Source organism: Rhinopithecus roxellana, chromosome 12 (assembly GCF_007565055.1).
Source record: "Rhinopithecus roxellana isolate Shanxi Qingling chromosome 12, ASM756505v1, whole genome shotgun sequence".
Classification (NCBI taxonomy): Eukaryota; Metazoa; Chordata; class Mammalia; order Primates; family Cercopithecidae; genus Rhinopithecus; species Rhinopithecus roxellana.
The window spans coordinates 80,383,734-80,400,709 of NC_044560.1; the positions used below are offsets into that span (position 1 = coordinate 80,383,734).

General features: G+C 36.2%; 1 protein-coding gene across 1 annotated transcript in view; it reads left to right on the forward strand.

Moving 5' to 3' along the window:
• LOC104662184 (zinc finger protein 91-like) overlaps nucleotides 1–16,665 on the forward strand; it is a 37,485-nt gene extending 20,820 nt beyond the window's left edge. The window contains 4 exon segments of the mRNA XM_030943025.1: nucleotides 311–437; nucleotides 1,413–1,508; nucleotides 12,736–15,686; nucleotides 15,688–16,665. Coding sequence (XP_030798885.1) covers nucleotides 311–437; nucleotides 1,413–1,508; nucleotides 12,736–15,686; nucleotides 15,688–15,720 — 3,207 coding nt within the window. The 3' untranslated portion in view covers nucleotides 15,721–16,665.
• The last annotated feature ends 311 nt before the right edge of the window (nucleotides 16,666–16,976 follow it).

The following is a 16,976-nucleotide window of genomic DNA, read 5'->3' on the forward strand; positions in this document are numbered from 1 at the left end:
CATTCTATATTATGTAAATACAGCACTCGAAAATGTACTTGTTAGTGTTTATGCCCTCAATTTTACACTTTATCATCTAGACAAGTATCATATATACACTGATGTTGTGGATATTATGCCACTGTCTTTTCTCAGAGTTAGACAATATGTTACAAAATGTTTGTGTGTTGACAATTATTTTATTGGATAATTTCAGCCACTCTTATAAGTCAAAACCAGTTCTAGTCACTTTCTCATTTTACCTTGAGTCAAATGAAAAATTCTGCCCATAGCCATTTTGTAAATATGTATGTTTGTGTGTGTTTTCCAGGGACTGTTGACATTTAGGGATGTGGCCATAGAATTCTCTCTGGAGGAGTGGCAACGTCTGGACGCTGCACAGCAGAATTTATATAGGAATGTGATGTTAGAGAACTACAGAAACCTGGTCTTCCTGGGTAAGGAAAATTTTATTACTAAATTTCTAATACAGACTAATGGTGGTGGTGGTTTTTTTTTTTTTTTTTTTTTTTTTGAGATGGCCCAGACTGGATGCAGTGGTGCGATCTCGGCTCATTGCAAGCTCCGCCTCCCGGATTCACACCATTCTCCTGACTCAGCCTCCTGAGTAGCTGGGACTACAGATGCTCACCACCACATCTGGCTAACTTTTTTTTATTATTTTTATTTTATTTTATTATTTTATTATTTTTATTTTTTATTTTTTTTGAGACGGAGTCTCGCTCTGCCGCCCAGGCTGGAGTGCAGTGGCTGGATCTTAGCTCACTGCAACCTCCGCCTCCTGGGTTTACGCCATTCTCCTGCCTCAGCCTCCCGAGTAGCTGGGACTACAGGCGCCCGCCACCTCGCCCGGCTAGTTTTTTGTATTTTTTTTAGTAGAGACGGAGTTTCACTGTGTTAGCCAGGTAGTCTCAATCTCCTGACTTCGTGATCCGCCCGCCTCAGCCTCCCAAAATGTTGGGATTACAGGCTTCATTTCTTTTTTGTAGAATGTTTTCTGGAAATTTTTGCTTTCAGATTTCTGTTTTCAAGAAAATCCTGGGGATTTGTTTGTTTAGAAAAGAATTTCTTCAAGAAGTTTCATCTTGACCTGAACTTTCCACATTCCTGAGCTGATCTATGTCCTTCACTTTAGATTAGTGGTAATTTCAGAAGTTTTGTGGCATAAAATACTGTTACACCTTAAAATCTAATTGTCATCACCAGTTTTTGATTCAGTAGTACCAAGCAGTAAAATTAAGAACCTACAAAATCAAAATGCTTTCTAAATATGTAAACATTTCTGTTACAAATTAGTGTATTGGGATAAATTTATTCGAATATTCTATTATATCCTGTTTACTGAGCACATTACTAATTTGGCAATTGAAGAATATGAGCAAGATTCATGTTAGTTATTTTTAATAAAACAGGTATTGCTGTCTCTAAGCCAGACCTGATCACCTGTCTGGAGCAAGGAAAAGAGCCCTGGAATATGAAGCGACATGAGATGGTGGATGAGTCCCCAGGTAGGTGAGAGTGAATACAACAGACAACATGGATGAGAGGTCCAAAGGCAAGAAGAAAGCAAGTCTTTAAAGTGATCTGAGAAGCTGTGTTCCAAAGGAAATAGTTTCTGGGAAGCCTGAATTTTTTATTTAATTATACTCTCACTTCTGCTAATGCTTATACATTCTCTAAGAATTCTACTTTCCCTACAATTATCTTTCTTCAAGTTTACAGTGACAGCCAAAGTACTGTTCATGACATACATGAGTGCACAATCTGACTTCTTTTTTCTTGTTTTTGTGGAAGACAGATACCTGCATAATTTTGAGACACTCTATTTTAAACTGTTTTTTAAGTTCTCTTTTTGCATTATGTCTGAAATGCATGAGAGTAGTGGTTTCTGTTCCATTGGGTTTTTTTGTTGTTGTTCTTTATTTTTCTGCACATTTCATCCTGTTTTCATTACTATGGTCTTGAAATATTATTTGAAATTATAAATTTGATGCCTTTCTGCTTTGTTCTTTTTCTTCAAGATTGCTTTGGCTATTCAAAGTTTATTGTAGTTTCATGTACATTTTAGGATTGCATTTTTCATTACTGTGAATAAAAAACAATGGAATTCTGATAGGGAGTTTATTGAATCTATAGATTACTTTGGATAACATGACAGTTTCACAATACTTTTTCTTTCAATAAAAGTAAAATATTTTTAAGTTTATTTGGGTCCTCTAATTTTTTTCATTGCTATATCTTTCACTTAAAATATTTATGAGCTCTTTGGTTAAATTCATTCTAAAATTGATTATTTCATTACTATTGTAATTAACATTGCTTTTTTCCTCTATTTTTTTTTTTTTTTTTTTTTTTTGAGACGGAGTCTCGCTCTGTCGCCCAGGCTGGAGTGCAGTGGCTGGATCTCAGCTCACTGCAATCTCCGCCTCGCGGTTTCACGCCATTCTCCTGCCTCAGCCTCCCGAGCAGCTGGGACTACAGGCGCCTGCCACCTCGCCCGGCTAGTTTTTTGTATTTTTTAGTAGAGACGGGGTTTCACCGTGTTAGCCAGGATGGTCTCGATCTCCTGACCTCGTGATCCGCCCGTCTCGGCCTCCCAAAGTGCTGGGATTACAGGCTTGAGCCACCGCACCCGGCCTTTTCCTCTATTTTATCAAATAGTTTGTTTTAAGTGTATGGAACCATAATTTACACTTGTATGTTAATTTTATATTTTGCTAATTGAGTGTATTCATTAGTTTAAACAGGTTTTAAAGTACTGTTTATATATATATATATACATAATTACATGATCTACAAAAAGCAACATTTTACTTATTGGTCTTCAATTTCAGTGACTTTAAATTTTTCTTTTGACTATTTCATTTTCCACATAGTTTCAGTGCTATGTTAAAATAGAAGCATTGACAATAAGAAACAATAGTTTTGCATTGGTGACTGTAAACTTGAAGGAGCAAACACCTGTTCAAGTATTTAAAAACTGGTTTCAGAAAGTAAAAATCTATTTTTGTTGGGCCCCCATAGTAATAGAATACCCTCTGGGTTTGTAGTGAAGAGGGGTTGTAGCTTGGTCTTAAGTCTGCTGGGCTTGCACAAGGGTCCATCTTTAGATGTGTTGTTAAAAGGGGCTTGGATAGTTGTAATTCTCATTTAATTTTTGGACAGATTGAATATCCTTCAGGACTTTGCTGCGCAGGGCAGACCCAAAGGCAGGTTTCTGCAGTCAGGCCTGCATATGGTGGGCCTTATATCAGGATATGGATGAGCATGGCTTTCACTGAGTACGAGAAAGGATTTTCCCAGGTCACTATGGGTTTCTACATAGGCAGAATTGGCCATGAACTGTGGCTCAGGGAGCTGGAACTGAATCATGGAACTGCTTCAGGGACCACAGTAAAGACCAAGGTCTGCAGGCCTGCCAGCAAGGCTATAAATGGGTGTCTTTCTTCAGGCCTCTGGAAGGGCAGGACCTCCCCCAGACTGTGGCTGGGAAGGGTTTGGGTTGGTTACAGAGTAAAGTTCAAAATTCTCAGTGGAACCAAGTTAGGTGGAACATTTTCTCATCTGTAGCCAAAAACAGTAGTCCTGTAGTTTGCCACCTGAATGAGGGCCTGTCTTCTAAAAAGGATTACCTTCAGTCTTGTGCTTCAGCAGAGTTTTATAACTCCCTTCCTGGATCTCAGCTCTTTTAAATACACTTATTTTTGAGATGGTGTCTTGCACCATAACCCCGGCAGGTCTTAATATTTTGACCGGAAGCAATTCTCCAACTTTAATGTACTGTATAGCTGTCATTACAGGGTGAACCATGATGCCTGGTTGTCTCACAAACACATTTTTGTCAGGAATGGCTGACAAATTTCCTTGCTGTCAGGAGCTAAGCAAATAGGGCACCTTTTTTTTTTTTTTTTTTTGTTAATCTTATTAATGTCATTGTCTATATAAATTTTTGTTTTTATTTTCTACTTCAAATTTGTCTGTAGTTTTGGATTCAGACATTTAGGACATTATACTAGAATGTACATGTTGTGCCTGAATTAGATAATTAGTATGCAGGCAGGCTAATAGGAATTACAGAATTTTCAGCCACTTTTGTCAGCAAATAATTTATTCCTCAAATATTTGTTTTATATATGAAGCTCTAACCATATTCTGCTAAATATATACATAATTTAGCTATTTAAGGCTATATTTGGTTCTAAACTTGAATTACAGTAGTTTTGTGTAAAAATAGCACATATTTAAAACATAAAAATTGACACTAGTTTCTTTTATATGCTTATTCTATTAAGTTTCTCATTAGCATCTCCTATTTATGATTGTACTGCATTTTCTCTGGGATTTTATTGCTATACAATAGATACCATAATTTAAAATGCCTGCCTTCCATGACTGCACAGTTACAGTCAAACATTGCAGTTTTCTAGACAAATTACTTGTTAACATACATTAATGTTGCCAACTAGCTTTTATGAGTAAACCTTTCTTTCATTATTTTCTTGCAGTTCTACATTAGTGTGTTTTTTTGTGTAAGTTTCTTAATATCAGTTTATTGTGTTTTTGGCTTTACTTATGTGTTATAATTTTAGACAATTTGCAATTCTGTTTGTATACTTTAAGTCAATGTGGGATTTAATTAAAAGATAAAGGAGCCATATGTGTATCACAATCAGATTATATATGTGTGTGTGTGTGTTTTTTTTTTTTTTTTTTTTTTTTTTTTGAGACGGAGTCTCGCTGTGCCACCCAGGCTGGAGTGCAGTGGCTGGATCTCAGCTCACTGCAAGCTCCACCTCCCGGGTTCACGCCATTCTCCTGCCTCAGCCTCCCCAGTAGCTGGGACTACAGGCGCCCGCCACCTCGCCCGGCTAGTTTTTTGTATTTTTTAGTAGAGACGGGGTTTCACCGTGTTAGCCAGGATGGTCTCGATCTCCTGACCTCGTGATCCGCCCGTCTCGGCCTCCCAAAGTACTGGGATTACAGGCTTGAGCCACCGCGCCCGGCCATGTGTGTGTGTTTTTAGGTCTACAAATATGACACCAATTTTGGTTATAGCTTATCTTGTATATCTTCTTTCTTATCTCAATTTTTTTTTTCTTTTTTGAGATGGAGTTTTGCTCTTGTTGCTGAAACTGGAGTGCAATGCGTGTTCTTGGCTCACTGCAACCTCCACCTCCCAGGTTCAAGCGATTCTCTTGTGTCAGCCTCCCATGTACCTGGGATATCAGGCATGTGCCACCATGCCCGGCTAATTTTGTATTTTTCTTTCAGGGTTTCTCTCATGTTGGTCAGGCTGGTCTTGAACTCCTGACCTCAGGTGATCTGCCTGCCTTGGCCTCCCAAAGTGCTGGGATTACAGGTATGAGCCACCTTGCCCAACCTCTTAGTTCATGTTGGTTTTATCTTATCTTAGTGAGTAGCCCTTGAAATAGCATTATTTTCACCATGTGTTTAATGATGAATATGTATTTCCTTTGTGTGAAAAAACCCTTTTGTGATTTGAAGGTAATTTTCAAGAAAATTTACAATTCTTTATTTTTTCTAGTTTTTTCAAAAATAATTGTTGTAAAAACACATAACGTATAATTTAACTTCTTAAATCTATTTCAATGTACATGTCAGGGCCAGGCATGGTGGTGGCTCACTTCTGTAAGACTAGGATTTTGAGAGGCCAGGACAGGAGGATTGCTTGAGCCCAGAAATTTGAGACCAGCCTGGGCAAAATATGGAGACACCCTCTCTACAAACATTTTTATCTAAGAAATAGCCAGGCATGATGGTGTGTACCTGTGGTCCTAGCTACTTGAGAGATTGAAGGGCAGGATTATTTGAGCCTGAGAGTGTAAGGCTGCAGTGAGCCATAATGTGCCACTGCACTCAAGCTTGGGTGACAGATTGAGACCCTGTTTCAAAAAAACAAAATAAAACAAACCAAACTGTATATTTCAGGCATGTTAACTGTATTAACATAGTTATGCAAAGGACTTCTAGAAATTTTACATCTTGCAAAATTAAAATGCAGTGTCCGTTAAATAACATTTACCCACCATTTTATGCTCTCTCTAGCCCTTGACAAACACCCTTCCACTACAATTTTTTTTGTAAAGAAAAAATTACAAGTTTTACTATTTTATATATCTAAGTGAAATCGTAACATTCATCATTTCATTACTAGCTTATTTCAGTTGACATAATCTCAAAGTGTATCTTTAAATGTGACAAGAGTTTTTTTTTTAAGGTTGAATAATATTCCATTGTATCAAATATGTCTTCAAGGTCCTATGATGCATATTTTAGATATAGATTCATAAATGGAATTGCTGTATTTGATAATTTTATTTAAAGTATATTTATAACATTATAAAATAATGGGTGCATCCTGCTTTCCACCAACAATCAATAAGTTTCTTTTTTTTTTTTTTTGAGACGAATTCTTGTTCTGTCGCCCAGGGTGGAGTGCAGTGGCATGATACTGTCACACTCCAACCTCCACCTCTGGGTTCAAGCGATTCTCCTGCCTCAGCCTCCTGACTAGCTGGGATTACAGGCACATGTCACCACACCCGGGTAATTTTTGTATTTTTAGTAAAGATGGGGTTTCACCATGTTAAGCAGTCTGATCTCGAACTCCTGACCTCGTGATCTGCCTACTTTGGCCTCCCAAAGTGCTGGGATTAAAGGTGTGAGCCACTGTGCCCAGCCCAAGGTTTCATTTTTATTGCATTATCAATAGATTTGGTGTTTTTAAAAAATTGATAGTGACCATTTAAGTGGGTGTGAGGGGATTTTGTTTTTCATTGTGATTTTAATGTATTTCTCTACAAATTAGTAATTTTGTGTGTCCTTTCAAATTCTTCATTTGATTTTTAATGAAATTTTATTTTAATTATTTGTCTATTTCTAAATAAAGTTATTCGACTTTATTGCTCCATTTTACAAGTTGTTTATATTTTTTGGATATTCACTCTTATCACATGTAATTTGTAAATATTTTCACCCATTTTATAGTAGGTATTATTTCTCTATTAAATGTTTACTTAAATGTGCAGAAATTTCTAAGTGTAGTGTAGTAAAATTCTGTTTTTTTCTTTGTTGCTCATGCATTTAATGTATCTAAGAATTTGGCACCAAGACTAATGTCATATGTTTCATATATGTATATGTATATATATAGAGAGAGAGAGAGAGGCAGAGATAGAGTTTCGCTCTGTCACCCAGGCTGGAGTGTAATGGTGCGATATCGGCTCACTGCAACCCCCACCTCCTGGGTTCAATCGATGCTTCTGCCTCAGCCTCCTGAGTAGCTGAGACTACAGGCATGCACCGCCCCACCTGGCTATTTTTTGTATTTTTAGTAGAGACGGGTTTTCGAAACCATCTTGGTCAGACTGGTCTGGTCTTGAACTCCTGACCTCGTGATCCACCCATCTCGGCCTCCAAAAGTGCTGGGATTACAGGCATGAGCCACAGTGCCCCGCCTCCCCTATATGTGTTTAATAAATTACAAATTTATGCTGCTGGGCCCGGTGGCTCACGCCTGTAATCCCAGCACTTTGAGAGACCGAGGCGGTCGGATCACGAGGTCAAGATTTCGAGACCAGCCAGGCCAACAAAAATGCAAAAAATGCAAAAAAAAAATCCATCTCTACTAAAAATGCAAAAAAATAGCCGGGCGTGGCAGGGGGCGCCTGTAGTCCCAGCTACTTGGGAGGCTGAGGCAGGAGAATGGCGTGAACCGGGGAGACGAAGCTTGCAGTGAGCCGAGATCGTGCCACTGCAGTCCAGTCTGGGCGGCTGAGAGAGACTCCGTCTCAAAATAATAAATAAATAAATACGTAAATTAGCCAGGTGCTGTGCCCGGTGCCTGTAATCCCAGCTACTTGGGTGGCTGAAGCAGGATAATTGTTTGAACCCGGGGGCGGAGGTTGCAGTGATCCGACCGTGCCACTGCACTCCAGCCTGGGCAACAGAGCGAGATTCCATCTCAAAACAACAACAACAACAACAAACAACGACAACAAAAAAGTTATCTTCCTGTGTCTAAAAGATTTTCACATATAGTTTAAGGAAATAATTGATCTTTATTTTATCAGTATGGATATTCAGTTATTTTTTTTTTTTTTTTTTTTTTTTTTTTTTTTTTTTTTTTTTTTGAGGCGGAGTCTCGCTCAGTCGCCCGGGCTGGAGTACTGTGGCCGGATCTCAGCTCACTGCAAGCTCCGCCTCCCGGGTTCACGCCATTCTCCTGCCTCAGCCTCCCGAGTAGCTGGGACTACAGGCGCCCGCCACGTCGCCTGGCTAGTTTTTTGTATCTTTTTAGTAGAGACGGGGTTTCACCGTGTTAGCCAGGATGGTCTCGATCTCCTGACCTCGTGATCCGCCCGTCTCGGCCTCCCAAAGTGCTGGGATTACAGGCTTGAGCCACCGCGCCCGGCCGGATATTCAGTTTTTAACATAATTTTTTGAAAAGATTATCTTCTGTTGTGTGCTCATGTCAATTTTGTGGGAGATTATTTGGCCATGTACAGAAGAGTTCATTTCTGGGCTCTACTCTGTTCTTTCATCTGTTTATCTGTCTTTGTGTGAGTACCACATTGTTTTTGTTATTGTTGCTTTTAATATGTTTCAAAATCGGAAGTTATAATGCTTCTTTGTATTTTTCCGTGGGTGGTTGGCTATAATTCATAATAAAATTTTAACATCTCAAACAATATTTCTTTAAAAAACTACTATTGGGAGTTTCATAAAGATTATATTGAATTTGTCTACCACTGTAGGTTGTATTGAAATTTTTGAAACGTTAAATTTTTTTATTCCTGAGCAAAAATATGTTGAAGAGTGTTTTATTTTAATGTATTTTTGGATTTTTCAGTTTTAATCTCCAGTTTAATATAGTTTTCATCAGAAAACACAAAGTGAATAATATTGATCTTCTTAAATTTATTTGTTTTTTAGTGTGTGTTTGTTTTTGTTTGATGACAGGATCTTACTCTGTCTCCCAGGCTGGAGTGTTTTGGCATAATGTTGACTCACTGCAGCCTCAACCTACTGGGCTCAAGTTATCTTCCACCTAAGCCTCTCAAGTAGTTGGGACTACAAAGTACCACGTCTAAATAATTATTTGATTATTTTGTAGGGATAGGGTCTCACTGTGTTGCCCACGCTGGCCAGAAACTTTTAGCTCTAAGTGATCCTCACACATTGGTCTCTCTAAGTGTTGGGATTATAGGCATGAGCTACACCACCGACCTGGCATTCTTAAATTTAATGAAACTTAGTGTGTGTCATAACAGAGTACACCAGGTGCAAATAAGAATATTGTGTACTCCCTTGTTTTTGACTGAAAAGTTTTGTACGTGTCTGTTAAACCTAGTTGGTCTATAATATGGTTGTGATGTTGATGTTACCCAAACCTTATGCTACAATTAATTCTAAATGTTAGATGTCGGACCTGGTAGGAGGTGTTTGGGTCATGGGACAAAGTCCTTATGAATAGTTTGGCACTATCCTCTTGGTAATCAAAATGTGTATGCTTTATTAATTCAAATGAAAGCTGGTTTATTAGAAGAACCTGGCTCCTTCACCTCATACTAGCTCTGTCTGTTATCATGTGGTACGTACAATTAATCTTCACCTTCCACCATGATTGTAAGCTTGCTGACACTCTCACCAGAAGCAGATGCTGGCACACACTTTTTATACAATCTGCTGAATTGTGAGCCAAATAAACTTGCTTTTTTATAAATTATCCACTCTCAGGTATTCTTCTATATGCAGAATAATAAATACAGTGTATAGTGTTGTCTAGGTTTTCTGTTTTCTTATTCCTTTTTATATGAATCTTCTATTTATTATTGAAAATGGGAGCTTGGTGTCTACGGTTACCATTTTTATTCTGTTTTAAATATTCTGTGGAAGATCTTTCTGGGTTTTAAGCATCATCATTATGATAGTAAAGATTTCTGTATTTGTATATTTACATTTAATAGAGAACTTTATATATGGTTTTATGATACTGTCTAGTAGTTTTTTTTTTAAACAAAACTGACTCATGTTAGCATTTCTTATTGTTATACGCAGAGTCTCACTTTACTCAGGCTGATCTGAAGCTTCTGGTTTCTAGTGTTCTAACAGACTTGCCTCCTAAAACTGTAGGATTACAGGCATGAGCCCACGGAGCCTGGACACCATGTAGCACTTTTTTGTAGAACTGTGCTAGAGGTGATGAACATTCTCACTTTTTATTTTGGAAATTTTTTATTTTCATCTTCTTTTTAAAGTGAAATAAATTTAAATCAAGTATTATTGGTTAGAGTTTTTTTTTTCTTTTATTACATCAAAATTTGGGAAGTTCTCACCCTTTTTTATTTTCAAGTAACCTCTGTATTATTTTTTTCCATATTCTTCTTCTAAGATTTTCTTAATGAATGTTAATCTAGTTGATGGCATCTAATATGGTTCACATTCCATGTTTTAATTTGGTTTTGCAATTTTATATTTTTGTGTTATATATTTTAGGGTATGCCACCACACATCTATATATGCTTTGATATTTTAGTATAATAATTGTTCATGCCAGTATTTAACTTTATGCAATTTAAGACAGTCTGGAGCAAAATCAAATATGATTGAGCCATATGTCTTTTTCCAATAGAATTATCTCTATGTTTGTTTTCCAGTATAAATGTTATCTTTGTGTGTTTTATAACTTGTATATTTGTCTTGTAGGTTTGTTGTGAATGATTTTCTAATCCTGTGTAAGCTCAGTAGTCATAAAATTCTTATAATTTCAACATCCTATTTATTTATGAATCTATTTTTTTTGTGGGAGAAACACTTTTAAATGTGAATATAATTTAAAACTATCATAACTCTGTACTTCTTTTAGTTATTATTGTTTTTACTTGTCAAAAACAAAATTTACCACAAAATATATTTAAATATATAGTCTTATTAATCATCTTGAAATTTTCATGCAACATTTTGCTAAAATGTTTTTATCTTGAAAGCTAAATCTTAATACGTATTAACTACCAATTTTTTTTTTTTTTTTCTTGGGACAGAATTTTGCTCTTTTTGCCCAGGCTGGAGTGCAATGGCACGATCTTGGCTCACCACAACCTCTGCCTCCCGGGTTCAAGCGTTTCTCCTGCCTCAGCATTTTGAGTAGCTGGGATTACAGGCATGTGCCACTACACCCAGCTAATTTTGTATTTTTAGTAGAGACAAGTTTTCTCCATGTTGGTCAAGCTGGTCTCGAACTCCTGACCTCATGATCTGCCTCAACCTCCCAAGTAGCTGGGATTGCAGGTACACGCCACCACACCTGGCTAATTTTTGTAGTTTTAGTAGAGACGGGGTTTCACCATGTTGGCCAGGCTTGTCTCGAACTCCTGACCTTAGGTGATCTGTCCGCCTTGACCTCCCAAAGTGCCTAAAATACAGGTGTGAGCCACCATGCCTGGCCTGGCACATCAGTTTTATTTTGCAGCTTCAAAGATTTTTTTTTTTTTGTCTGTGACTTTTGAAATCATGCTTATATATGTGTTTATTATAAATATCTTTCTGTGATCCTAGTTTGTTGAGCTTCTTTATATTTACATCATTTTTTCTTACTTTTAGGATCAGTTTTTATATTTTTACTTCCACAATTTCTGTTTTTTTGAAATCTTAAATATTTTTGTTCTCATCCTTATTTTTCTGATTCTCTGTAGTTGTCTCTGTTCCTATTTTAATCAGTATTATTCAATTTATTATCAATTCTTAAAATTAATGTACACATCTTTTTATGGTTTCTTTCTGAAAATTTTATATTTTTGGTGGAATCATATTGCCCTATTTTGTATATATTATAATCTTTGAGATGTGGACATCAAAAAAAGCTACCTGTCAAAGTCTTTATAATGTAGTTTTGTCCTGGCATAGTCTGAAAACAACTATCTTGTCTAATGATTAGGGGAATTTCTCCAATATGTTCTTAGGGTATGTGTTGTCTGAAATTTTGTGTTTATTTTTAATTAAGAGGGTTTACTCATGTTACTTTGTAGAAGTCAGTAATCACTTGCTATGCCTGTTTCCTTTCTGTGGTACTGTGATCTCTCTGCTGCTGTAACATTTTTCTTTGGTTTCAGCACTCAAACTGTCATTCAAAATTATGCTATGGTTTCTTTCAACACTTTATGTCATAAGAGACAGAAACCAGTGTCGGGAAAAGCCCCTAAAAGCTAGAAATAAAAATGAATGGGCTAGTATTTTACCTTTCTTTTAAAACAGAAACCAAGAGTTGGCAATTTACCTCTAAAGGCACACTATTATAATGGGAAGCTGGAAAAGCTGTGTCGGGTAAATTTAACAGATTTCTTTTTTTTCTGTGTGGTTTTTTGCATTGTGCTCACCCAAGACACTGCACACACTTATTAATATAGATGTAATTTGATCTGTATGTTTTTGTTACATATATATGCCTATGAAAGAATTAGGGCCTGTGCAAGAGAATGGCATGAACCCTGGAGGCGGGGCTTGCAGTGAAGCGAGATCGCGCCACTGTGCTCCAGCCTGGGCGACAGAGTGAGACTCATCTCAAAAAAATAAATAAATAAATAAAAAGACTTAGGGCCTGTGGTATTTTGCAGTGCTATTTTGTTTGTTTGTGTAATTTTATAGGTAGGATTTTAAAACTATGTTCATTTGAGTTCAGTCAGTGGAGTAATTTAATATTTTTATTTTTTTTTTCAGATATATGTCCTCATTTTGCTCAAGACTTTTGGCCAGAGCAGGGCATGGAAGATTCTTTTCAACAAGTATTACTGAGAAAATATGAAAAATGTGGACATGAGAATTTACAGTTAAGAAAAAGTTGTAAAAGTGTGGATGAGTGTAAGGTGTACAGAGAAGGTTATAGTAAACTTAACCAGTGTTTCACAACTACCCGGAGCAAAGTATTTCAATGTGGTAAATATTTGAAAGTCTTTTATAAATTTTTAAATTCAAATAGACATATGATAAGTATTACAGAGAAGTCCTACAAATGTAAAGAATGTGAAAAAACCTTTCATTGGTCCTCAACCCTTACTAATCATAAGAAAATTCATACTGAAGATAAACCCTACAAATGTGAAGAATGTGGCAAAGCTTTTAAGCAACTCTCAACCCTTATTACACATAAAATACTTTGTGCTGAAGAGAAAATCTACAAGTGTGAAGAGTGTGGCAAAACTTTTAATCAGTCCTCAAGTCTGACTACACATAAGATAATGCATTCTGGACAGAAACCTTACAAGTGTGAACAATGTGGCAAAGCATTTATCTGGCTTTCAACCCTTACTGGGCATAAGAAAATTCATACTAGAGGAAAATCTTGCAAGTGTGAAGAATGTGGCAAAGCATTTATTTGCTCCCCAACCCTAACTAGACATAAGAGGATACACACTGAAGAGAAACTCTACAAATGTGAAGAATGTGGCAAAGCATTTCTATGGTCCTCAACCCTAACTAGACATAAGAGGATACACACTGGAGAGAAACCCTACAAATGTGAAGAATGTGGCAAAGCTTTTAGGCAATCCTCAACCCTTACTAAACATAAGAGGGTACACACTGGAGAGAAACCCTACAAATGTGAAGAATGTGGCAAAGCTTTTAGGCAATCCTTAACCCTTACTAAACATAAGATAATTCATAGTGGAGAGAAACCCTACAAATGTAAAGAATGTGGCAAAGCTTTTAAGCAATTCTCAACCCTTACTACACATAAAATAATTCATACTGGAAAGAAATGCTACAAATGTGAAGAATGTGGCAAAACTTTTAATCGATCTTCAAATCTTACTGCACATAAGATAATTCATACTGGAGAGAAGTCTTACAAGTGTGAAGAATGTGGCAAAGCATTTATATGGTCCTCAACACTAACTAGACATAAGAGGATACATACTGGAGAGAAGCCCTGCAAATGTGAAGAATGTGGCAAAGCTTTTAGCCATTCCTCAACCCTTGCTAAACATAAGAGAATTCATACTGGAGAAAAACCCTACAAATGTAAAGAATGTGGCAAAGCTTTTAACAATTCCTCAACCCTTACTAATCATAAGATAACTCATACTGAAGAGAAACCCTACAAATGTAAAGAATGTGGCAAAGCTTTTAAGCGACTCTCAACCCTTACTAAACATAAAATAATACATGCTGGAGAAAAACTCTACAAATGTGAAGAATGTGGCAAAGCTTTTAATCGATCTTCAAATCTTACTGCACATAAGATAATTCATACTGGAGAGAAACCTTACAAGTGTGAAGAATGTGGCAAAGCATTTATCTGGTCCTCAAGCCTTACTAAACATAAAAGAATTCATACTAGAGAGAAACCCTTCAAATGTAAAGAATGTGATAAAGCATTTATGTGGTCTTCAACCCTAACTAGACATAAAAGGATACACTCTGGAGAGAAGCCCTACAAATGTGAAGAATGTGGCAAAGCTTTTAAGCATCCCTCAACCCTTGCTAAACATAAAATAATATATGCTGGAGAGAAACTCTACAAATGCGAAGAATGTGGCAAAGCTTTAAATCAATCTTCTAATCTTACTACACATAAGGTAATTAATACTAAAGAGAAACCTTACAAGAGTGAAGAATGTGGCAAAGCATTTTTCTGGTCCTCAACCCTTACTGAACATAAGAGAATTCATACCAGAGAGAAACCCTACAAATGTGAAGAATGTGGCAAAGCATTTAGCCAACCCTCACACCTTACGACACATAAGAGGATGCACACTGGAGAGAAACCCTACAAATGTGAAGAATGTGGCAAAGCTTTTAGCCAATCCTCAACCCTTACTACACATAAGATAATTCATACTGGAGAGAAACCCTACAAATGTGAAGAATGTGGCAAAGCTTTTAGGAAATCTTCAACTCTTACTGAACATAAGATAATTCATACTGGAGAGAAGCCCTACAAATGTGAAGAATGTGGCAAAGCCTTTAGCCAGTCCTCAACCCTAACTAGACATAAGAGGATGCACACTGGGGAGAAACCCTACAAATGTGAAGAATGTGGCAAAGCTTTTAATCGATCCTCAAAGCTTACTACACATAAGATAATTCATACTGGAGAGAAACCTTACAAGTGTGAAGAATGTGGCAAAGCATTTATATCATCCTCAACCCTTACTGGACATAAGAGAATTCATACTAGAGAGAAACCCTACAAATGTGAAGAATGTGGCAAAGCATTTAGCCAATCCTCAACCTTAACTAGACATAAGAGGATGCACACTGGAGAGAAACCCTACAAATGTGAAGAATGTGGCAAAGCCTTTAAAGAGTCCTCAGCTCTTACTAAACATAAGATAATTCACACTGGAGAGAAACCCTACAAATGTGAAAAATGTGGCAAAGCCTTTAACCAGTCTTCAATCCTTACTAACCATAAGAAAATTCATACTAGAGAGAAACCCTACACATGTAAAGAATGTGGGAAATCTTTTAACCGGTCTTCAGCCTTTACTAAACACAAGGTAATTCATACTGGAGTAAAACTCTACAAATGTGAAGAATGTAGCAAATCCTTTTTCTGGTCCTCAGCCTTAATCAGACATAAGAAAATTCATACTGGACAGCAACCCTACAAACAGGAAAAATTTGGCAAAACCTTTAACCAGTTTTCACACCTTATACGGATAAGATAACTCGTATTGGAGAGAAATCTTACAAGTGTGAATAATGTGGTAAAGTCTATAAAAAGTCCTGAATTCTTAACAGACATAAGATTATTCATACTGGAGAGAAACTCTACAAACCTGAAAGATGTGCCAGTGCTTTTGACAACTCAAACTTTTCTAAACAGCAAGAAAATCATACTGCTGAGAAATCCTAGAAATGTGAAGAATACGACAAAGCATCTAAATTATTGTCACACTTGATTGTAGGTAAGATAATTCATACTGGAGAAAACTACCAGTGTGAACAATGTGGCCAAACTTTGAACCAATGGTCACACCTTAATGAACAGGAAAGCATTTATATTTGAGAAAAAGTATACAAATATAGACAAAGTAAAAATGCCATTAATACCTGCTCACATCTTACTCAAAATCAGAGCTTTCATACTAAATAAAAACATTAGAAGTGTAATTACTGTCAAAAGATTGATCAGAAAATACATCTTTAAAGTACAGAAGAGTATTTATTTTGGAAAAGCATTACAAATATGAAGAGGCATTATTTATGACCTTTTCTATGGAAAGATTAAGGACATTAAAATGTAAGATGCATGATGAAAATTTAAGTAGAGAGGATCTTTGTGGTTAATTTGTAATATTGAGTGACGCATGAGGTAGGTGTTCAGATTAGTATTCTTCTGCATTATTATGAAAGGAAAACATTCTTAATTTTAGTTAAAATTTAATATGATTGCATTTTTATGAAATATTGCAGTATATTTTAAAATTATAAATTACATGTGAACTTAACTTTTCAACTCAACATTTTTAACATGTTAAATACTATAGTGAATTCAATAAAGTGTTATTATGCCTCTAACTTTAACCTATTCCACCTTACTCAAGGGTGTAAGTAAAAGATGGTAAAAATATACTGTTTAGTAAGATAAATGGACTGACATCTCTTGTAAACTTTTTTGCCAGTGACTTAATTGCCATTAAGTTAAAGAATATTGTTCCTTTAGGTTAAATTTTTATTTTTATTTTCACATTTAAATGTATTCTTAATTTTTGTGGATACCTAATATGTGTACATATTTATGCCATATATGGTATATTTTGATACAGGCATACAATATATAACCATTACATTAGACTAAATACTGTCTCCATTACCTCTAGTATTGATTCTTTGTATTACAAACAATTCAATTCTACAGTTTTAGTTATTTTTAAAGGTACAATTAAATTTTTATTGACTACAGGATTATTTTTATGGTCATAATAAAAATTATATACAAACATAAGTAAAAT